This window comes from Ctenopharyngodon idella, chromosome 12 (assembly GCF_019924925.1).
Source record: "Ctenopharyngodon idella isolate HZGC_01 chromosome 12, HZGC01, whole genome shotgun sequence".
NCBI classification, from domain to species: domain Eukaryota; kingdom Metazoa; phylum Chordata; class Actinopteri; order Cypriniformes; family Xenocyprididae; genus Ctenopharyngodon; species Ctenopharyngodon idella.
This window is the reverse complement of record NC_067231.1, coordinates 28,025,778-28,050,963: the sequence shown is the minus strand read 5'-3', so window position 1 is coordinate 28,050,963 and position 25,186 is coordinate 28,025,778. Positions and strand designations below refer to the sequence as shown.

Here is a 25,186-nt window from a genome sequence, read left to right as displayed (position 1 = left end):
GTTTTTCTCTCAGAAAATGGTTTCACATGAGATCAGTAATGAGCAGACACTAACGGCCTTTATAATTACTTTTCCACAAATCCGTCAGAGCAGCATAACTCAAGATCCGCGCGCTGCTGTAATTGCTCGAGCGCTGCCAGAACACAACCAAACCGTTCTGCAGGCTTTGTTTGGGGAAGGGTGTGTGCTGATGAGGCAGGACAGACACAATTACAGTCATTCCTGTAAGTCGCTTTGGTAAGGATGTGTCTGCCAAACACGTGAAAATCAAATTAAAATGAAGGAAAATCGCCAGCTTCAGTTCAGTTCTGAGCGCCTGAGTGATTGTTTGTGTCAGGTGTCGTGTCTGTGTGTGAGCAGAGGAAAGTTTTATTGCTCAGAAGATGCTCTTTCAGAGCTCATGTAAAAAAAAAAAAATACTGGAACCAAATGATTTTAAAAAGTTTGGGGAAAAGAAAAAGTATATAATTGCCCCTTTTATTAGATGTAATATAAGTCTCTGGTGTCCCCAGAATGTGTCTGAAGTTTCAGCTCAAAATCCCCCACAGATCATTTATTATAGCTTGTCAAATTTGCCTCTATTTGGGTGTGAGCAAAAACACGCCATTTTTGTGTGTGTCCCTTTAAATGCAAATGAGCTGCTGCTCCCGGCCCCCTTTCCAGAAGAGGGCGGAGCTTTAACAGCTCACGCTTCGGTTGCTCAACAACAACAAAGCTGGTGAATCTCACGCAGCCAAAATGAGGATTGTCAGTAACAGTGTTCAGCCTTACATTGTTCAAACCGGAGTCGACACTGATGGAGAGACTCAGGAAGAAGTTACAACTTTTAGAATGAAACTGGACGTTTCTGAACGGTTAGTGGATAAATTTATGTAGTTGCTGTGGAGTTGATTCAACTCATCAACTAGCATGTGCCGTCATGTTAATCTTTTGTGCAAATCCAGTGTTGAATTGACCCTCGTTTGTGAAGCAGTCCGGCGTAAAATGACGGCATGGTAACAACACTCTACTACAACAACTCTTCCTCTTCTCTAAAGCAGCCCAACATGGATTTATGTAAATTTTGGGGTTTGTGATGTCACCAACCCAGAAAGAAGCTCGTTGTAGTCCCTACCAGCGGTTTGTTGTAGTCCTTAAAAAGCAATTTCTGTAAAAAACTGAACTTTGAGCGTCGTAACTTTGCAGATGTTGCTTATGTTCATACAGCAACATTACACACTAACTAAAGTTAAAAAAGTAAAATCATGATCAAGGACCTTTTTAAATCAATTGAAAGTGCCATTAAACACATTTATGATGATTTCTATTTCAAATAAATGCTTTCCAGGCATTTATAACTGTATCAGGCAAAAATGCTGATGCTTATGAATCTGGCACATTCTATAATGAGCTTTATTTGCATAGAAAGGATTCATGTTTGTCAAGAAAAGTATGACAATGACATTTAAATATGTATGATGCAATGCTGCACCAGAGAATAGAATACACAATAGATCAACGTTTGAAGGACAGGAGTGTATAAAGTCCATTTAGAGCATGTGAAAAGAACCAGATCAGTTTGAAACCAAGCGAGAATACAGCAAATTGGATTTGCAAAAGCCTCATTGGTTAAAGGATGCTTATATCTGAATGCACTGTAGCAAAAGTTACAATTTTCTCACTCTAGAGGAGACAGATTTAAGATTACTAGGGTGTTTTTGGCAGCAGAAAAATCAGAGGCGCAGAAGACTCAAGCAAAAAGTCTCCATTTAATCTCATTGCTCTTCTTTTGATATCATTTGTGAATTTTATTTCTAATGGATGTGTGACTGGAGAATTCTGACCTGTGTATCTCATTTACCATCAATTGCATTTTCAGGAAGCTTTCGTTTTATTATCACTTGTGATGTTTAGTGAGAACTGGTCAAATGAGGACAAAACCTCACCAAACACAATATGTCATGAGATCATACCATGCTTCTATGAAATATTGTGGCTTTTATGGTGGCAATTCCACTGAAATAAAACAGCAAAAACAAAAGTCTATCATGCAACAAGTCTTGCAAGAGGCGGCCAAAGGATTTAAAACACATCCCATGAATGAGTCAATGAAGAAAACATTCACGTCTTTTGTTCTTTTGTCTGACAAAGATCATATTTTTTGGTAGAAATGTGACACATGATCCATAATGGAGAAGCTCCACATAATGGGATCCTCAATCTGAGATGGTCCAGTTTACTCAGAAACACACTTTATACAAGCAGAACGAAAGCGATTAGTTTTCTTTCGAATGTCTGTGCTATTAAACTGGAGGTGTATTAGTCAGGTAGCAGCTATAAATAAGTCAACAGTTTAACGACTGTAACTTCAAATGATTTGCTGAGCAAGAACACATACAGCACTCTCCTCTGACCACAGACGGTCTGTATCTCAGAGAGCTGCTTTGATTTTGTGTCTCAGTAGAACGTTATCGTCGCGTGCTGTGATCAGTGTGTTGGTTTGATTTACGGGGAAGCATCTCTAGACGTCGAGTGAGTTAGTGTCCTCATCTGACACAGTAAAGAAGAACATGATCATCTAGACATTAGCAACCAGAGCAACCTCAGGTCACCTCTGGATTAGAGAACTACCTGATGCTTGCAATGTGACTCAAATACATATAACAGACATATGATGTGACAAAATGAACATATAATTATATAAAAATTATTATATATTCAAAATTATATAAAATTATTTATAAAGAATATATATATATATATATGGACATGTCAGTCAAATTAAAAATATTTTTAAAAATTATAAAAAAAATGTTATAATCTTTTTAAATTTTAAGTATTTAACACATTATATACACACACACATATATGAAAACATATTAAACCTTTTTAAAATAATATTACAAATATTTATAAAGTATATAATATATTTTTAAGTAACATTTAACATTTTATTTTTCAATTTACACACACACACACACACACATATATATATATATATATATATATATATATATATATATATATATATATATAGAAGAGTATCTTTGATTATAATAACATTAAAAATTCAAATCTAGATTTTGATTTTCAAAGATTTATTATAAAAACGGATTATTTTTTCCCCAGAATGCAATAAATCCATGACACGTTTTTTTTTTTTTTTTTTTTTTTCAAAATCCAATGAATCCATTAAATCAATATAAAAGTTATTTTTCATATTGAAAATACACAACAAAGTAAGTTGATCCACATATATGACAGCCTCTGAACTTGGTCAATACTAATCTTACATACAGGCATTGGACTAAAAATACATTCAGTAGTCACTCCCAAAATGAATTCAACAAGTCATCTTGTTAATGCTATAAATTAATTATGTCTCCGTTTGTCATTACCGATTAAAGAGTATCTGGCGCCACTGCACGGTTAAAATAAACCACCACAGGTTCATCAATGCCGTCAAAATGATTCATTTTTCTGTTTTTGTTGATCACAAAGCACAAAGTAGATAAGGAAAACTAGGATGCCGGGTGTATTCAGAGCGCCGCCATTACTGTTTACAGTGCTTGGAATGGTGCGCTGAGATTGGTTGAGCGGATATATCGCATTCTGCAAAGAAGGGAGACTGGCGTTTGTCGCTTTTTGGAAAGAAAGGGAGAAAACATGACAGAATAACACGGCGGATATCACATTTTGAGTAAAATTAATAAATGACTTTACAATACTGACCAGATACAATACTGATTTTGGCGGAAACTCAATTTTTTTTAAAAATGGCGTTTATCGCGTTTTGGAACCAAACTCTTCATATGCACTTATTTTATTTTTCAATTCACATATAGTAATGCCTTTTATAGCTAAAAACACTTATTTCACAAAAAAATGCCTTTTATAGCTAAAAACACATATTTCACAAAAAAAAAAAAAAGTTTCAAATAAAATATTAATATATTGTTAAAAAGCCAAAAAATTAATGAAGCTAACTACTATTAATTAAATGACAACATTTTAAATGCTCAAAAATATTGATGAACCTCATCTATATGATCATTCATCAGGAATGATTGACAGGTGTCACTCACCATGACAATGCCTCCTGACTGTTCCGCAGTGCACATGCTCATAATGGGAGCCATGCCGATGGTGGTCCCCTGAAAGTAAACCCCACTGAGGAGGGAAAACAGGAAGTCATGAGACAGATGTTCGTCTACGGTATCAAATCAGCCTGGGTAAAGTTTCAATAGAAATGAAGTGTTTTAAATACAAATATGTGAATAAAACCTCATGCATTTTTCAATGTTTCAAAATAAGAAATGGCGAAACAATTCAAAATGAGAATTTCCTGGAAGCAAAAGTGAATTGGTTCTTGTGGTAAACCGCATAGTGTATTTTCCACCTGCCGGCCCTCAGCAGTAAATGCGTTTAGCAGTCAAACGCTCGTGGTCACCTGATCAACTGAGCGTTATCGTGGGGTCTCTGCGGGAGCAGCTTGAGTTTTCTCCAGTCCAGGAACTCGTGGAGCGATGTGAACGGATCCTGTGTGATGGAGCATTTGTCTCCGTCACTCCACACCTCCAGCCCCACCAGAGCCACGCGGATATTCAGCGATCTGTAAAACTGAAACACGGTAGCACTAGCATTAGCTAATCAGGTAAAAGCAGAACAGCAAAGATGCTTCAAGGGACTAAAACCCAACAAAATCTGGCTATAGATACACATGTTGCACAAATATGAACACTTGTGTGTGTATACTGTATATATATTTTTTAATATAATGCAAAAAAAAAATCAAATCAAGTACCATTTATTTCAAATAAATCTAGCAATACATAATATATATATATAGAAAATTATCTCTTATTTGGTGGTATTAATTATTAATTTATTAATAAATTAATTATTAATGTCCAAGTTTACCTTGTCCACATAGTTGGCTATTTCAGCAAGCCTCTGTTTCACTTTCTCCACGTCTTTCCCCTGTTTCTGATACTGAAATGCAAAGGAAGACAAGAAAGTCTTTAAACTGCAGCCAGATGTGTCATTCATTGGCCAACTATGGTAAATGTCACATGAGGTAATCCATTTTCCACGGGCAGCGGCACACAGATGTTGAGCCAAACATGACCAGAAGTGTTTGAAGTGTCCAGAATGTCAGTCGGTGGATGTAAAACGGCTTTACAAAATAAAAGCGCAGATTGGAAACATGTCACCCGTGATTGCTGCCTCTGGGTGATGTGGGTCGAGCTACAATAATCAGGAAGGAAGCTTTGATTGCTGTAAAATTTTCAAGACAATAAGAAATGCAACTCTTTCTTTAACATCTTCCTGATTTCAACAGGTACATCTGGAGAAAATAAAGATTGTTCAACAAACTGAATGATCAGGTTTTGTTCTTATCACAGGACAAGATGTTTGAAAGGCCCCTCAATTATAGAAAGAAACTATTTTGCCAACAAAGCACATTAAAAACACTGTCAAACTGTAAAGAGGTCAAGTGATCACAGCTGGGCGTCCTCACTTCCTGTGCAAACAAACAACGACCCTCTAATCTGCTTTAACCTTTGACCTCTCACCTCCCTGACTCCCTGAACTCGAAGGGGTCGAAGGGGCTTTTTACATAGAGGTCAGGATGTATGGAGCTCTAATGATGTAGTTCAGCTGGTTTTGCTTCAGGACACTCTAAAACTCAAAATAACCCAAGATTTTTTAGAGTGTAGTTATTCTACAACTCCATTTTTTGGGGTTATTTTTCCAGTGTTAGGGTAGTTTTTGATTTACCCAGATCCTGGGTCAGACGTAATAACCCAGCGTTTGGGTAGTTTTTGTTTTACCCATATCCTGGGTCAGACATAACAACCCAGGGGTTGAGTTATTTATCTCAGGCTTTTTGCGACCTCTTCAGGAGAGAGCAGTGCAGCTCCATCAAACTGATGCATGTCCTCGATAAAATACAGGTTTGTGTGTATTTTATTTTATCTATAAATTTGTTATTGTGCTGTATATCGTTTAATTTTATGCAAAGCAACTTACAGGGCTGCGATGTGAGTCACCTAAACGAATGTCACGTCGGTCTTTTCGCGTGATGGAAACTCCTGATGCTTGCATAAAATTTTATGATTTTATTAAAAAAGATACAGAATATAAATACTTAGAATGATAAAATATGTTCTCAGAATTGTACACTGATTGTTTATAGACAGGTTATGGAGTCAGTCACAGCATATTTTGGCTATGAGTGAAACGCAGGGCGGCGGTCTGAAGTTATCAGTTCCCCCACTGAACATGATACAAGCTCCGGCACGAGATCCAGCGCCATTGTGCTGGAAACGGGAAAACAGAGACTGGTCAATTACACTTGAATTACTTCTAAATGTTTATTTTTTACTTCTAATATTTGTTAAACGAGCTTAAATGTAGGCAATGTATTTAAAAACTATATAAAATATGCTATACTGTAGGATATAATCGAAAATAAAGGAATTATCATGCAAACCAGTGGTTGGGTGGAGTTTTTTAAAAAAGTTGAGAGGATCTAAGGTTATCCGTAAACATGTATGAACTAAAAAAATAAAATAAAATAAGCTAGTATTATAGTAAAAATGAATCAACCCATTATGCTGGGTTAAACAACCCAATTTACTGGGCAAAATTAACCCAACATGTGTTCTGTCCTATATTTACCCAACCCAAATTGGGTTGTTTTTAACCCAGTGCTTTTAGAGTGTAACACTAAAAATATAACTGTTAAAAAACATTTTTTGTTAATAAAAATAAAGCTGACATAAAATAAAATAAACATTAGATGAAAAACTTAAACTAAATGAAAATAAGCAGACATGTTGCCTTTGCAACTTACTGAAATAAGTTGAAGTTGAAGTACTAAAATTTAAATAAAAAAAAAAAAATTAAAATTATTTGGAATTATTTTGTAAAAAAAATAAAAAATAAAAAAAACATGACAAAAGCACATTTAAAAATGTACTAAAATGAAAGATACAAAAATATAATAAAAACGCTGATTTAAAATATGAATAAAACTACATAATACTAAAATGACATTTCAATTGGACATCAAGTGGTGTCCCAAACACAATAGTGCAATGTTATTTAAATTATCCTATGTGATTTATGAATTAGACCATGAATTCCATTTTGATTATTTGTTGTGACATGTCCAGATTCCCAGCAGGATTTTCTTAGTCTGAGTGTTTGGTTTCTAAATGCTTCTTGTAAATGGCTGGTTTCATGCTCTTGGCAGCCAATAATTCATCTTATAAAAATGGTTCATCTTTGTTGCATGTGAATCAGTATTTTATGTAGTCTGGATCATATTTTCTTTTAAACACATGTAGTTTTGTTCTGTTTTTTGAGGATGAGGGCATGTCACAACCTGTTGACATCTGATTTTTTGGCAAAATACTTGTTGATTAACATATATACATGCACTATTATATGGTTAGCTATCATTTGCACTGAGCATCATTGATGTCTCTGACCCACTTAGAACAGAAATGAATTTCATTTTTGGGTCACGACCAACTGGTTTAGAAGCGCTGATTTAGATGATTGAAGGTCGCAGATGTGTGCGAGGTCAAAAGCATCTCTTCATTACCTCGCGGTTGTCTGCGACGATGATCAGCTCCACATGTTTGGTGCTGCTCTGGGCGTCTCTTTTATGCTGCAGGGAAAGAAAGACAGAATATGATTAAGAGAGAACTTGCTTCACCCTCCTCCTCTGAAGGACACAGTTAATAGAGGTTTCACTCAAGAACCTTTTATAAAATCTCCCAAGGCCCATTTTGCTAAGAGTCTATATGGCCTTTAAGGCACGGAGGTGACGTCTTCACCTCTCTTCCAAATGTGGCCTCTATTAACAGATCAGTGTGTGATTGAACATCCTCTTCTGTGTTCAGCATTGCCCTCATTTGATCCACAGCGATGTGCGTTCCAGGAGAGCGTTCACTGTAACAGCCTTCGGATTGCCTGGCCATCTTATTTACTCGTGTGAAAGACCTACTTGTCTTTTATAGATATTATAAATGCCTGTTTTCAAATGCAGAATCAATTCCCACCTACGCATTTGCTGTTATCATGATTTCCCACTTTTTAGAATAACATTAAAGTCTGAAAAAACACAAATGGAAGCACGGGAACAATATAGTAGAAGTAAATATTATAAATATTATAATATTTATAATTATTATAATATATACAAATGAAAACTGTCTTTGTTGAGTTTTTTGTTTGTGTGTGTGTGTGTGTGTGTGTGTGTGTGTGTGTGTGTGTATGTGTATGTGTATGTGTATATATATATATATACACACACACACACACACACACAATTATATATATATTACTATATTCATTTCTATATATATATATATATATAGAAATGAAAATAGTAATCTATACAAATATATATAAATATATAAATAATTTATAATAATTATATATATAGCAAGTGAAATAAAAAATAAATTAAAAATATTTTAGAAAACACTAACACATAAAAACAATAAAAACATAAGTAAAATAAAATAAAATATAAAATAAAATAAATGTTTTATACATACACATACATACACAGTATATTTATATAAACGCACGCACACGTACGCACACACACACACACTATATATATATATATATATATATATATATATACACACACATTACTTTTATTTCTATATATGTAATAAATTATATAATATATAATAATTATATATAAATTATACATATATACAGTATAGGAAATGAAATAACAATAAATTTAAAATATTTTAGAAAAAACTAACATACAAAAACAAAACATTTTAGAAAATATTTTATAAAATACAATAAAATCAAGTAAAATAAAGTAAAATTAAATAAAATAAATATGTACTGTGTTATAAAATATAAATATACAATATGAGTCATCAAGTGCGCACTAAGCATCTTAAAAGTTTGAGTACTACAGCTGAGGGGAAAAGTCTTTCAAGTAATTCTCAGCTTTTGTTTATAGGTTTTCAACAATGGCTTTCTCATAATACATGTACGAGGCAACTGCTTGCTTTACAAAGATCTATTAAATATTACAAGCCCCAATTAATTCTGCATATAAATGCTATATATACTAGTGGTTGTATAATTTTTATCTAGTAAAGTTCTCATAACTCAAATATAACCGCTAATTTTCATTCCACCACTGGAGTGTAAAAAGGAGTGTGTTGTGATTCATGAAAACTAGTAAATCCCCAAGCTGTGAAGTGAACGTATGCTCTATTTTGTTTGACTGGGCTTTTGGCTATTTTTAAATAAATATTTACAGTATATATTAAGAGTATTAATAAGACAGTATCCAGTCAGGACAGACTTTCATGAAGGTGACCCTTGTCTTCATCAGCATCACTCCTCTCACTCTCAATGGAAACTGTCTCTTATTGTTTCCAGTGACTGGTTTTCCTTTAATGGAAATAAAAGGCTGGACTCATCTGTGTCAGGCTTCATGTTGAGAAGAATTAGGGTCGTAACGCCTAACAGGCTGTTTCACCTGTGCCGCGGATTTAAAAAGAAAAGCTGATAAGCGTTTAATTGAATGAAAACACTTGACTTCCACACAGAGACGATATCTCTGCGCCATGACATCTGCTGAGCTGAAGAAACGCAGGAGTTTAATTCAATGAGTAGCAACATCAGGTTAAATCCTTTTCAAGAGAGAATAAAGCCTGTTTCTGAATCGTACATCACAAAAATGACTCTCCAGTGTGTAACATAAATGTAAAAATATAAATAAAAAATAAAATATGGGCTTGATAGTGCAAGATAAGAAGTCATCAAGTGTGCAGTAAACTTTATTATACTATATATTTAAACTTTATATTTATTTCTTATTTCTTTGTATTTATTTCTTTTATTCATGATGGATAAAAACACAACTACCCTATATTGTTTACGTCTAAATATTCAACATTATTAAAAAATATGTCACATTAGAGAAGCTAATCACATTGCATATGTTTATACACGTAAAAAAAATAATCTGAAAGCTGTAATGTTTGCGGGTTTGTGGTTTTGTTTAACTTACCCTACTGCTGTGAGAGCTGAAGACGTCTCCTGTAGTGTTCGCCATCTCTGTGGGGTATGAAATATTGTGACCGTGTCCGCAGGTTCCCTGGGTGAATTTAAGATGTTCTCCTCTGTAAAGACGATGTGTGTTTCCCTCCTGCATGGGCTCCAGTACATATACTTCATGTTCAAGTGAAATCAGTCCCCTGTAGAACGAGACGATAAACACCATTCAGTTAACATCTGAATTTGTTCATATTACATGCATCATGTAAACATAACAAAAAATAACAATAAAATACAGAATGCATGTCTTAGTTTACTTGGAAAATGAGCAACTTGACATGTTACTTTAATGTAATATATAATGTTCTATATTACATCCTGTCTCACCATGAACAGTGAAATACAGAAATATATGTCAAAATAGAGATAAGTAATATTTAAATATATTGAATTTATCTATTTCTGGTCTGATTTATTGTCTACACTATGTACATATTGCCCCAAAAATAATATTTTCTCACAAATTATAAAATCCCACTAAATCAGCATGTCTTGGGGATGAAGTAAACACAATATTTTCAAGCTTTTAAGTTAGAAAGCAGGACAATTTTACCTCCTGCTATGAATTAAATTTGTGACATTCATGTGGAACTACTTCTATCAAATTCTATTATAATTACTGTGCTTGCAGTTTTAATGACCTCATATTAATTCAGAGACCATGCAAAATATTTGCATTTATTTGAAAAGCACTTTTCCCTAGTCTTACCAAAAATGTGCTTTCAAATGCTGAGATGCACTAATATGTTATGATTATTCAGAACTACATACAGAAAGACAGAGAAAAGGAGCGAGACGGAAGAAGCTTTTACAATATTAACACAAAATTGTGAATAAATGTGAGAAAAACTCTTGTATGTAATTTAAGTGATATTCTCCTCTGCTGGGAAACAGCCAGTGCTTTGGGCTTTTCCAGGAGTTTCAAAACTACATTCTCCACTGCATGAGATCCCTGTGGAAACCCCACTCAGCCGGACACTGCCAAAAAAATCAGCAGCAATTTGTTTTGGCCTGAGTGCCGAGCGACATAGTTTCTGTCGGAGGAGACCTGCGCATGTGTCTGTCTGCCAGGCAGAGAGAGACAGGTTACTGCGGCACAAAGAGCGAGTCAAGGTGAAATAAAGAGCTGAACAATAAGCGGTGTGACTCTGGGGACGGAGATATGATGCTTTATCACCGTCATAAATCCTGCATGTCCAGGCTGCTCTCATTCTCCCTAGGTTGAAGTGTGAAAATCAGCTTTATGCATCTCTTGTGGCACATGATCAGCTAAATATAAAGTTATTATGGTGATGCTCTGACAGAAACTATTATAGGACTTACCACTTTCCTCCTTTATAGCTGAATCAGATTAGTTTCATAATTGATGTACTCTGCAACATCGACACAGATATTGAATCAACACTGAACTGACTTGAGCTAAATAACGTCACTATTGTCTACTGAATTGAACTTATTTCAGAATTGCTGAACTTTACACAGTTATTGAACTGAATCGACAATGAACTAAAAAAATGCTTTACAGCAGAGTTTGAATTTGTCTTATATTTGAAGTTTGCATCATTGATTGTTATTTTCATGTTTACTTTTAGTTTCCTGATCAATGTAAAACTGCTTTGAACAATCTGTACTGTACAAAGCGCTATAGAAATAAAGGTGACTTGACATGACACGGACCACAATTCTGCACTATTGTGTAAACGCACAATTCTGATTTTTTTCTCTACATCTCACAATTCTGATTTTTTTTTCTCTTAATTGTGAGTTTACATCTTGCATTTCAGACTTTTTTTCTCAGAACTGCGTGATATAAAGTTGCAATTGCGTGTTATAAACTCACAATTGAGAGAAAAAAGTCAGAATTGTGAGATATAAACTTGCAATTGTGAGAAAAAAAGGCAGAATTGTGTGATATAAACTTGCAATTGTGAGAAAAAAGTCAGAATTGCGAGATATAAACATTGCAATTGTGAGATATAAACTCGCAATTGAGAGAAAAAAGTCAGAATTGCAAAATATAAAATTGCAATTGCGAGAAAAAAGTCAGGATTGTAAGATATAAACTTGCAATTGTGAGAAAAAAAAGGCAGAATTGTGAGATATAAACTCACAATTGCGATAAAAAAAGTCTTAATTACGAGATATAAAATTGCAATTGTGAGAAAAAAAAAAGGCAGAATTGCGAGATATAAACTCACAATTGCAAGAAAAAGTCATAATTGTGAGATATAAACCTGCTATTGTGAGAAAAAAAGTCAGAATTGTAAGACAAAAATTCACGATTATTTTTTAAATTGTTTTATTACTTGGCGGAAACAAGCTTCCACAGTTATTGAACTAAATTGAATCAGCATTGAACAAAATTGATCTAAATAATTACACATTTGTCTTTTTAGAGCTGCTTTACAGCTGAAATTGTATTTGTTTCATAATTAAAGAACTTTGTAGCATTAATACTGTTTTGGTCTTGTTTTTTACTGTGAAGCTGCTTTGAAACAATCTGTATTGTGTGACTAACAATGTTCCCGTGCAACATCACACCCAGTTTTCACATTTGAAACTTTCTGAATGTTCCTTCTCGGGTAATGAAGGAAAACCTAAGCGTCCACTAGAGTGCTTTTCATAATTAAAACATCACGTTTTAATAACGACTTCACATGTCGTTATTAAAATGCCCTTTCCTTAAGCTGTTCATGATGTGACTTCAGTCCCTAAGCTCAATGCATCATGGAAAGGCTGGAAGTTCACGTTATTGGACAAATTGTCCCATATAGGGAAGGTGTGACCACTAACTCACCTGAGTCCTGTACAGGTGCTGAGGCTGACCTCTGACCCCAGGTGTCCCTCCACCTCGCCATGATAATAGCAGTGAATCTGGGAAACAAAAGACAGGAAGTTACATCAGCACATTTTTTTTTTTTAATCAACAATCTTTCTTCTTGCCATTTTATATGTAATTTAATACAAAAAATTAAATATAATTACTGCTGGCCAACACAGTAGTTTAAAAAGGAATGTTTTTAGTTTCATCATCGTTTCAAAGTGAGCGAAAATACGCAGTTTTTATTGTGTTGGGCAAAACATATGCAATGCAATACAATGATGACTGAGAGATGAACAAATAAATGTTCATCAAAACCTATGTACCACATATGATACTCACAGTTGAATGTGATTTTTCTAAGAATGATGTATGGATAATCAGGTAAACCTTCATCTGGAAATATAACTAACAATACTTACATTTACTTATTAAAAATCAGTAAAAATTTCACAGCAAAAAGACATGTGAACTACGACCTGAGGGTGGAAGTGTGTACATTTATACTAAAATGCCTTTTACTTTCAAAAAAAGTATAAACTATCAATCAGACGACAGAAGGGCTTAGAAATTTGCATCTCAAATATGATACAGTAGGCTTTATACTTTTATCACAACATGCCCTGTTATATGTGTGTTAGATGACCAACTTTTTCAGCTGCCTTGTTTCTGGAGGTGTTTTTCTCAAAAGGTAAAGACAAAAAAGCCATGAACCAAACCAATCAGCTCTGAGATGATTTCAAGAAGAAGAAAAAAAAAGTTGAAAACCTGAAGAAAAACAACACAAATGACTGATTACTTTCATTCTTTTATGATGGAATGAACTGCAATCAAATGAAGCACTGCGAATGACATAATCAAATCAGAAAGCATGTTAAAACTATTGACTTATAACTCTTGACAGTATGTAAGGGTTAAACCAGAGCGCAGGGACACGCGCCACACACCGCATGTTCATTTCAGGGATTCACTCCATTTGAATGCGACTTTCATCCCTAAAGCGTTCACGTTCATGTATGCAATGAGAGGCACTTCAGGACAAAGTAGTTTTGTCTGAGGAAATGAACAGCACTTGTCTGGTTTGGATTGGGAATGAAGCTGGCAGAGATTTCCAGAGCTTCATCCCTCTGAAAGCTCCTGTCTACAGACCTCAGAAAGAAATACCGTCCTGCTTTTAGTGGTGGCTCAATGTTTTTACTCTTCCCTTTTTTTTTTTTAAGATATTTCCATTTTTAGCCCTTTTCTGTTGAAACGTGTTTTCTTTATTCAGTAACCACAGTGTAAAAATAAATCAAATAAAGCAGTTACAGTGATTTCACCACGGTGAAAGCCTGAGAGGGTATTGTTGGGCATGATGCAAAGATTTTATTAAACTGCGAAGCATAAGAAATATGATATAAGAAAAAATATTCAATAAAAATTAGATTAGTCATAATAAAAATAATCACAAATCAGCTCCACCATTTAACCTAGTGCATTAGCATGCTTTCTCATACTAACACCATGTCCTAACCAGCAGCAACGCGACGACGCTGCGATTAAATCTGAAATCCAACCTGAATGATGACAACACAGAATAAAGTACGATCACTAGTGATCATCAAATCCTTTTAACAGGTTTTTTCAATTTCACAGACTTTGTGTAAGCCTTCCACTTCTTTCACAAAACCTTTGCTCTCCAGAAACCCAGTCAGTTTGGGTTAAAATTCTTTAAAAGATCTAGTATTAGCATTATAAACACTGAATTATTACCAACATATGAAAATAAATTAAGGACATGGATCAGAAAAATTGGACAATAAATATATGAATATAACAGCTTGATTTTGCAGTTTTGTCTAATGTCCATTAAAGCAAAAGTGTTCAAAAGTGGGAATTATGCGATAACGGACACAGTATTACACAGCATCATGTATTATAAGATCATTATGTTTGTAGCATGATCCATTAAAACGTACAATATAGTCTATTTCAATTCAGACCTAGTGGAGTAATACTATTATTAGCTAGGCTACTATTACTCCACTAGGTCTGAAATATATTGTTCGCTGCAAACATGATGATCTTAAATGTATTAATTATTAATTTACTATTAATAAATGTGTAAAGTTGCATAAAATGGAAATACTCAAAGTAGGCTAACTACGTTACCTCAGATGGTTGAATGGTTGGATTCCACAACTGGTAAAATAAAACATATATAAGACAATACAACATTTACTGTAGGTGCCATAAAATTTATTGATGATTTCATTTGAAAAATGTTCTTTTGCGCTTCTGATTTGGCAGTGAAATTCGCCGATTTTGGGTGCGTAAAATGTGAAGGATTCTATGGTCCAGTTAGTATTTTCACCCCATAATGGCGGCCGCGATACCGGAGCGCCTTCTAGTGGCTGTTGCCCAAAATGTATCAGAGTGTCGCCTATTGGGTTCTATACACTTAGCACGCGATGAAAGGTATCCTTTCCATTAATCAGAGTTTTTGTTCTAACCAGCCGCGACGGCGACACACGACGATTCTAGAAACGGTTATTTTCTGCGACGTCGCGGCTAGAAAAACAACACAAAGTATGGCAACGATAATAATGTTTATGTGCTTTATTTAATGTTAAAAGCATCTAATGTGAGTTTGAATATCTTTTTGTGTGTCTTTTATAGCGGTACTGAAAGCAACAATGGACAATTCACCTCAGATCTTCAAAATAAATAAAAGGAAACAAGAATGTTCAAACTGTCAACTCACTGTGAACAGACAAGTGTATTCTATGACAAAGGTTGTTTCAGTAACTCAGTATGTATTTTTAACAATGTTAAAATTGTGTAATATTCATGAATTTTACTTATCTATTTTGTTGCGAGTGCCGGGAGCTTGTCGAGAGAGCCCGCCCACGCGCTCTTCTGATTGGTTGTGATCTTTGATTGACTTTATCGCGTTTCATAGTCGCGTCGCGTCTGGTGTGGACAGAAAAATGGTTTGTCTCTGGAACCTCATGGCATCGCGTCTGGTTAGGACACGGTGTAATACAGTGATAATGGTAATTAAAATATATATATACTATTGCTCAGCAAATAGCTCAATTTAGGTTAGTTTTATGGTCAATCAAAATATCAACCTGCCATTAATATACAGCTTCTGCACTTTAATATGCTCATACAATCAGATTTTAGAGCGACAACTGTCTGTTTTATAATGCTTTTATAATTTCATATTCATCCTAGTACACCAGTGACATTGTGGTTATTTTAACAGCATGACCTGGTGTAAACTACAGTCCTCAATATATCTTTGAGTCTCAGTCAAAGTAACATGAGGGAATCCATCACAGCACACACTGCCCTGAGCTACGGTGTCTATCAGAGCATTGTTTCCTGAGAGCCGTCAGGCAAAAAAGACATTCCACTTCCATTAAAAAATAAAACACACAGAGCCACAGACCTGCCAGCTGCATGAAGATCAGAACTCTAAGTATACTGAATGAAAATATGAATGTTGAACACAGTGTGGATTTAAATAAATAATCCTGATATCCATTTGGTATACGTATACATTTTGGATAAAAGTGTCTGTCTACGAAATGAATACATGTAAATATACATACAAAGTCAATACAGTTTTTCTCAATGCAAATGCTTTCACAATATGCTATGCATAATATATATATATATATATATATATATATATTGTTTGTGCTGCATACACATAACATACAAGAGACTGAACATGATTCAGTGCCCTGATATACTCACGGCAAAGTTATTTTTCATTCAACTTCGCTTAGAAGTAAAAAAGTTGGAAATACCTTTGCAGCGATACACTTTTAACGAACATCCTGATGCTGCCCACACTGCTGAGGACAACGTCTATATGAATATGTAAACATGCACTGCACGCTTTTCTCTCAATAAACACACGACAACAATATCAGCGGTGAGAAAACAACAGTTAAGAAAGCATCTGATATATGTTTGCTCAAGCTCTGCAATTCACCGGCATCATGTTGACAGATGAGGTAATTAAAATATATTGTTATGATAGTTTGATTATAGAGTATATTTGAGACTATAGACTATATAGATCTGGCTATGTGAGACTATAATTTGAATTAATCCCTGTTCTTTGCATGATACATTGACCTTACAGTACAGAATGGCTCTTTCGGCATTATCCTGAACATTGTATAAGAATTTATTTCATGTGTCATAAAACAGAAGAGAGGTTCGCGGGAACGCACGTAACTGTCACATCCTTTGGATTTTCCTGGCAAAAACGTCCAGAGTCCTTCACATAAAATATCAGTCTAGTCTTTCATAGACAGCCTAGGAAGTCGAGGATGGTCCCGTCTTTTTAAGTTTCATTTCAAGCTCACACATTGGCAATAGAAAATTTGAATAAAAGGTGCAGTGTGTAAATATTAGCGGCATCTAGCAATGAGGCTGCGAACTGCAATATAGAGAAGCTACGGTGGCCAACACAGGACAAAGATGTCATGGGAGCAGAGAGTAGCCAACCAAGTAAACACACTCTGTAGAGCAGTTTGTCCATTTAGGGCTGCTGTAGAAACGGCGCAAAATGGTGACTAAACATATAAGGGGACCTGCGGTATAAGATAGAAATGGCTCATTCTAAGGTAATAAAAACATAACGGTTCATTATGTAAGGTCTTTATACACCACTGAAATCATAGTTATGTATATTATATTGCATTTCTGTCAATAGATCCTCCTAAAATTTACACATTGCACCTTTAATATATGAACATCCTAACATATAGCCCCTTTAAGAACTCACCAAAATATGTTTTCAAATGCAAATGCTATATATAGCATATTTCATAATATGCTATAATCAAACCCAGACCAAGTCTGCAGCTTTATTATCAACAATCTTTTAGCATTTTCTGATATTTAGGGGAAATATGCGTAATTCTGTGAAATGGAATTTAACATGGTAGATAGTAATACTATCTGCCACAGGCAACATTTTATGCGTGTTTCTCTAAAAAATTCATTTACAGCAACTTTAACTAAGGAACTGTAAATGATTTATTTTCTAAATGATAAATATAATCAATTGCATACATTCTACCTTTGGTAGAAGCTGGCACAGAAAGCACTCTATTCTGAATATATGTATATATAGTTTGTCATGTCGATGTCAATGAGGTAAAGGGTAACAGATGGTGTGCGGTCAGTCTCAGGTCCAGTGTTAATCACTTGGTCACTTCATACTGAGGGCCACAGCTGAGACATGATGAATGAGATCATACTAAACCTCCATTCAACTCCACCCGTTTCTAAAAGTCTTCATTTTTGCCATTTTTATTTTTAATTTTTGTCCACCACCTATATATTATTCAATATAATTCTAAATAAAGAATAAATATTATTATTTGTATTATTATTAATACCAATAACAACAATCATTATCAGTTTATCATTCTTAACTTTCTTAAGGAGAGAAATTTCTATTTTTTTGTCAATATTGTTTTGATGAATATTACCATTTGCCATTTCTTTATGTAAGCTATTTGTAATTTAAAGTTGACTTTGGATTTCACAAACTCCAGAAGAACATGTATTGCACATGCACTTTCAGTGTTTAGCAAATAAAAGCTCATCTTACGACCTAAAATGAGTTTGACACTCCTGTTCTGAGTCGTTCTTAATCACGTAATATATCTGCGATTTAAGTCCCGCTCGGGTGTTTGCCAGCGTCCGACTGGAGCTACAGGAGTCCATGAGCGAGTCCAAATGCGCCTCAGAGGAGTTCTGCTTAAGGATGAAATAATGGCACTGCACATACAACCATAAAACAGACTTAATGAAAGGCAGAGGAGGTCTGGGAGAACAGACACACACTGACACACTCCTGAAGTCTTTCTGGAACAGAACATGAGCCCATAACTCCCTACACCCTGAGTGAATACACTCCATCTGCCCCAGCGGCCCTGGATCCCATCAGATCAGCACAATTCATCCCGTTTACAGTACAAAACATGCCGTTCTGTTGCCTGGTGCACAAATGTTTGGACACAGCAAATAAGTCAATTACAGTAGAATTCGATCAGCGCTGTTAAATGTTGTTTTAGGGCCGGGCGTGTATGAAATATTGTGCAATGGTAGAAATGAGTCACACACAGTTTATGTGATATATGCACGTTATTTACGCATTACATTAAAAATGATGAAACATAACAATGTGAAAATGCCGAGCTGGACGCATCCCAGAACCAGTCAAGATGTGGTAGAAATTGTTATTAAGAGGACTTTATTAGGCACAGGATGGCAAGTTTAGTTTTATGGTTTTGGAGCAACATCATAGCTTGACAAAAAATAATAAAAATAATAATATATATTAGGTACACGGCTTGACATTTACTTTTTTGCTCACCAGCCACTCTGACTAGTGGTTTTCCAAAGTTACTCGCCACTCAGCATTTTCACTGGCCACAATTTTGACGTTGATACCACGGGTAAAAAGTGCCATATAGATATTTTTAATACCATCTCATAATTTGACAGCAGGTATATTAGGCTGCTGTCACTTTAAGACCTGACGCATGGATCCATTATACTGTTACACATGCGTTTTCTTTCTCAACTGTTTACATTCACTTAAAACATAACTGACTGTGTTTACGTGAATACTCGCCAAGACCGGCATTTTGACATTATTTTGTGTGTATTTGACTGTACACACAAAATATGCGCAATCCCACGCCGAAATTCAAGCTCTATAACACCAACAATATTCATTCAGAGCAAATGAAATGAGTGAGTGAGAGGAGGAGGGTTTGTGTGTCAACTCACTGTCGGAGAGATGAGAGAGAGAAAGAAAGCGCAGCTGGTATTGTGTGTCTATTCTACACAAAATGAGTATTGGAAGCGTTGCAGATATTTCCGTATCGAAAAATCTAAATTTTTGACAACACTTCATTGCACTTTGTTTATTATTTCAGATGCCTTTTTAAAAGACTACAATTGAAAAATGTATATTATATAAAATTCAACCTACCAAAGTGGCTAGTAGGAATGACTGCGTTACACGCCAATGCAGAAATCCACCCGCATTTGGTGGGTTGGCGAGTGTTAATGTCAAGCCCTGATTAGGTATGTATTTTATCAGTTCATGCATTCTCTGGGAACCCAACCCATGACCTAGATGTTGTTAGTGCGCACCATGGAGGCTTTTATATAACCATGTATGCCAATAATCATGATAAAAATGTCTGCCAATCAATAAATAAAATTAATAATGTAAAATAAATAAAATGTATACCTTCAATGCAATACAAATCAAATTTGATTGAAAAAATGCAAACAAACAAATAAATATTTAATTAAGCAATTGGCAAACATTTTCTATCCAAATTGATTTGTATTGCATTAAAGGTTTTTATAAGCAATGTAACTGTCTTCTGAACAAACTCCCAAAACCTAGACAATAAAACTTGAATTTGTCAGAGTCCATGTGTGTGTGTGTGTGTGTGTGTGTGTGTGTGTGTGTGTGTGTGTGTGTGTGTGTGTGTGTGTGTGTGTGTGTGTGTGTGTGTGTGTGTGTGAGTGTGAGTGTGAGAGAGAGAGAGAGAGAGACAGAGAGACAGAGAGAGAGACAGAGAGAGACAATGTGAGTTTATGTGTGAGAAACATCAATCTCTGCACTCAGGCTGACAGAGCATTTGTCTTGTTTTGTTCTGTTCATCCCAAATCAGTTTGTGAAGACCAAATTCAGCACTGCTCCCTCCTGACGACATTCAGGTCGAGAAGTGCTGCTGTTTCTGGGTGACCTGCAACTCTTGTTTCCCATCAAAACAAAGCAGGACGCATATTGCCTCACACTGTTGAGAAAATCTACAGAATAAGCTGAAAAAGTCACAATGGTTTGTGAAATCTCACCATACTGTGTTGCGAAACACCACATCTAGTGTTTAGCTGACTCTTACTGGATGGGGCATCATGGGAATACTGCCATTCTTTCTTAGTTTCTTTCAAACTACATTTCTTTAAGTAGTCTGAGTGGTTTTAGACTGTTATTACGCCATTGCTAGGGTGGTCTGAGTGGCTTTAGGCTGTTGCTATGCCATTGCTAGGGTGTGTGTGGCTGTAGACTGTTGCTATGCTGTTGATAGGGTGTTCTGAGTGGCTTTAGACTGTTGCTGAGTGGCTTTGGACTGTTGCTATGCCATTGCTAGGGTGTTCTTAGTGGCTTTAGACTGTTGCTATGCCACTCTGAGTGGCTTTAGACTGTTGCTGAGTGGCTTTGGACTGTTGCTATGCCGTTGCTAGGGTGGTCTGAGTAGCTTTAGACTGTTGCTATGTCGTTGCTGGTGATTCTGAGTGGCTTCAGACTGTTGCTATGTCGTTGTTGGGGTGGTCTGAGTGGCTTTAGACTGTTGCTATACTGTTGCTGACGTGTTCTTAGTGGCTTTAGACTGTTGCTATGCCATTCTGAGTGGCTGTAGACTATTGCTATGCTGTTGCTAGGGTGGTCTGAGTGGCTTTAGGCTGTTGCTATGCCATTGCTAGGGTGTGTGTGGCTGTAGACAGTTGCTATGCTGTTGATAGGGTGGTCTGAGTGGCTTTAGACCGTTGCTATGCCATTCTGAGTGGCTGTAGACTATTGCTATGCTGTTGCTAGGGTGGTCTAAGTGGCTTTAGGCTGTTGCTATGCCATTGCTAGGGTGTGTGTGGCTGTAGACTGTTGCTATGCTGTTGATAGGGTGGTCTGAGTGGCTTTAGATCGTTGCTATGCACACAGCAACAGAACAGCTCTCCTCATTAAGACACACAATTTGAGGAACATTTAGGACTAGTTACATGCTAAAGTTCAATACAAAGGGTTAAAGGTTTGTTCAAATCACTAACCCACTAAATCACTGAGCAATAGTAATAATATAATTGCCTTGCCTGCTTTCTTTCCTTATCTATTATCTTTTTTGTTGTTTTTGTAGGATTTCTGATAGCACATGTTTTCTTTTCATAAAGTGTTTTGGCTCAAACAGTCTGGTGTGGACACTGGCAGTCTGCTGGAGAGCAGATTGAGGAGGACAGGGTCAGGGATCCAGAGGTGTTCCTCAGAGGTTTGGACTTACATGCCTTCAGGGCTCAACGTGTCTGTTGCACTGACTAGTAATCTGAGCTGCAATCTAAACGCTTAAAACACACAGAGGTGCATCATGGGTGGTTTCTGCTCTCCTGGTGGCCCTCGTTTGACCACCTCTCCTCTAAAGCTGTTGACACGAGATCATCCAGCAATCGCTGAGGGCGGAGATCAGTGATAGTATGGGATCTTAACTACAGGTCTGGTTTAGGTAAAATAGAAGGTCTGAAAGAAGCAGAGACAGGAAAGAAATGTAGGCTGTGTGTCAATCATGAGTTTAAAATATGTGCTTTAATCCACTCAGGCGACTGTCAAGATGTCTCAGACATATTGTTATAAAAAAATGTCTTTTATCAATATTAACCCTTTGATGCATACGATCAGATTAAATGATGGTGTGATTAGAACCTTCAGCGTGTCACATGATTAACTTCTAAATTCAAATGTGTTTTATTCACATTAGATACACATTGTAAAGTTTACTTTCATGTATTTGGGGATAAGTGGATAAATTTACGTGTTGTAAATCCGACCGATCCGATTCTTGCAGCGTAAACTAACATGCTTGTTATAGATCAACTAACATGATCACTTTAAAGGAGTTTAAATGACAAAACATTCACTTACACACATTTGACAATTGGAATATCAGCCATTTTATGATATAGATAACAAGTTTGTGAATATTTTGAATAAAAAAGGAAAAACAAAATTAAAGCAATATTTTTTTGCCAGCAAATTATTGAAATAATTCTTTCCAAAGTTTCTTGCAATGTATTATGAAATTGCATTTTCTGTGAAGGATACGTGTGATGCTGCCTTCAAATTTGATGCAAACAGGGCTTGACATTAACACCCGCCAACCCGCCAAACGCGGTAGGATTTCAGCAGTGGCGTGTAACGCAGTAACTCCTACTAGCCACTTTGGCGGGTTGAATTTTATATATAATATGTACATTTTTCAATTGTAGTCTTTTAAAAAGGTATCTGAAAATGTTGGCTGGCAAGTGTTGTCAAGAATATCGATTTTTCGATACATATCGATACTGAAATCTCTGAAATGCTTCCAATGCTCACTTTGCGCAGAACAGATACACAGTACCAGCTTCGCTTTCTCTCTCTCATATCTCCGACAGCGAGTTGACACACAAACCTGCCTCCCCTCACTCGTTTCATTTGCACCGGATGAATATTATTGGTGTTACAGGGCTTGAATTTCGGCATGGGATTGCACGTATTCCTCATAATTTTACTCATTCCCGCAGATTTTGTGCTCACACCAAAAAAGTGTGCACACATAAAGAGTTATTTTTCGCTGCTTACTGTGCTTAAACTATCAAATACAAACAAAATAATGTCAAAGTGCCAGTCTTGGCGAGTATTCATGTAAACACAGTCAGTTACGTTTTAAGTGAACGTAAACAGTTGAGAAAGAAAACGCATGTGTAACAGTATATCGGATCTGTGCGTCAGGTTTTAAAGTGACAGCAGCCTAATAAACCTGCTGCAAAATTATGAGATAATATTAAAAATATCTATATGGCAGTTTTTCCCCATGGTATCAATGTCAAAATTGTGACCAGTGAAAATGTGAAAACTTTGGAAAACCACTAGCCACAGTGGCTGGTGAGCAAAAAAGTAAATGTCAAGACGCAAACTTTGCAAAAAAGACCAAAGAACCCTTAACATACTGCCTACATTGGTAGCTTGTTAGGTTTAGTAACAGAGCCTACATTTTTGTAAAGGAATGTCTCAAAAATGTCTCAAGACATAAACAATTCCACCTGATTCAGCTCTTCAGTCAAACCAAGAATATTCTGACAAACATCATCCCACCAGCTCAAATGAAACAGTTCTCCAAGGAGAATAACAGGGGCTTGTTACAGGAAGTGCATGTGTTCTGTAGGCGTAGGGTTAAATCTGGATGGAAACTGTGGTTGCTTGTAATCTTACCGTGACATTGGGTAAGGTGGTGACGGCACTTCCATCCTCCAGGTAGTGTGTTTCTGTGTAGTGACTAGCAAACAACCCTCTGCAACACAAACACACAAACAATTCACTAATTTCCTTCAAAATTAAATGTATATTTTCTTGGTTTCATGTTCTTGGTCTTATTGTGAACAATGCATTGTTTGTCTTTAAAACTTGCTCATCTCTGAAACTAATTTTCTTTTTCAGCAGACATCATTAAAATTAAGTTCCGCCCACTGTCACTCAGAAATGTTACATTATGAGAGTAAGATGAGTTAAGTTCAAAATTTTGTAGTGTGAAACCAAGCGTCTAGATCCTCCTTTTTTCCCATATAATCCGATCAGCTGCAAATGATCACAGATCAAAGACGGGCTACAGAGATCCCCTCAGCCTGTGAAAGGATGCCCTAATTCTCTCTCTTCCTCTCTCTCCCTGCTGAGATAATGTTCTGATCAGAGCATTACCAACATCTGCACTCGATTGGTCCTCATGCAGCTGTGCTTTCTTAACCAGAACCTGCCCGAGAGAAAGTGACGAACTCATGAAGACCATTACAGCACTGCTGAGTCAGAGAATAACAACCTCCCCGAAAAACACACCGACTTCTGACAGTATAACGTCCGGTTCACTTTATTTCACCCGTCAACTTTTCCAGGAAGAGACTGTCTGTGTTTGGGACGGGTTAATCTAAAAATCGATGACACCACACTAAAAATCTGTTTATTTTGTGGTCTGTAGAATAAAATGTGAAAGTTATTCTGATTATACTAGTTTTCAACTTCCTGAAGAAATGTTCTCGCCAAACTTCACCCTAAATTGAATTAGGTGATAAAGCCGACTCCGTATGGAGGGCAGACTGACATTAGTTAGAACAGGGAAATCAATGAAAACCTTGCAATGAATTTACAATGTTTTCAAGAGACACTTTAAGTTAAAAATATATTTTAGTATCTAAGAAAACCTCATGGAGGTACATTTCTGCACCCTCAAAAAACTAGAAAATGAATTTAATTGATTTTTTAAAAGATTTGACAGATCTTATTATTGAACGTTAATGTCTCATGCATTGTTCTGACAGCAGGAAAATTACTTTCTGATTAATGTTTATTATAAATCCAATATTTCTTATTCTGGATCCTGTCCTAAATGCTGATTGGTCACTACATCATTCCATCTGTGCTTATATTGAGTATTGTTA

General features: G+C 35.9%; 1 protein-coding gene across 2 annotated transcripts in view; it reads right to left on the bottom strand.

Annotated features, from left to right (window-relative positions):
- Positions 1-25,186, bottom strand: part of LOC127523254 (disintegrin and metalloproteinase domain-containing protein 12) — a 107,597-nt gene that overhangs the window by 35,277 nt on the left and 47,134 nt on the right. The window contains exons 4-10 of one of the 2 annotated variants that reach the window (XM_051913765.1): positions 23,970-24,048; positions 12,893-12,969; positions 10,049-10,235; positions 7,595-7,660; positions 4,900-4,971; positions 4,430-4,599; positions 4,065-4,149 (exon numbers count right to left, since the gene is read on the bottom strand). In XM_051913765.1, coding sequence (XP_051769725.1) covers positions 4,065-4,149; positions 4,430-4,599; positions 4,900-4,971; positions 7,595-7,660; positions 10,049-10,235; positions 12,893-12,969; positions 23,970-24,048 — 736 coding nt within the window. Of the gene's footprint in view, positions 1-4,064; positions 4,150-4,429; positions 4,600-4,899; positions 4,972-7,594; positions 7,661-10,048; positions 10,236-12,892; positions 13,685-23,969; positions 24,049-25,186 lie in introns of those variants that run through there. The other variant, XM_051913766.1, reaches the window with a different exon arrangement.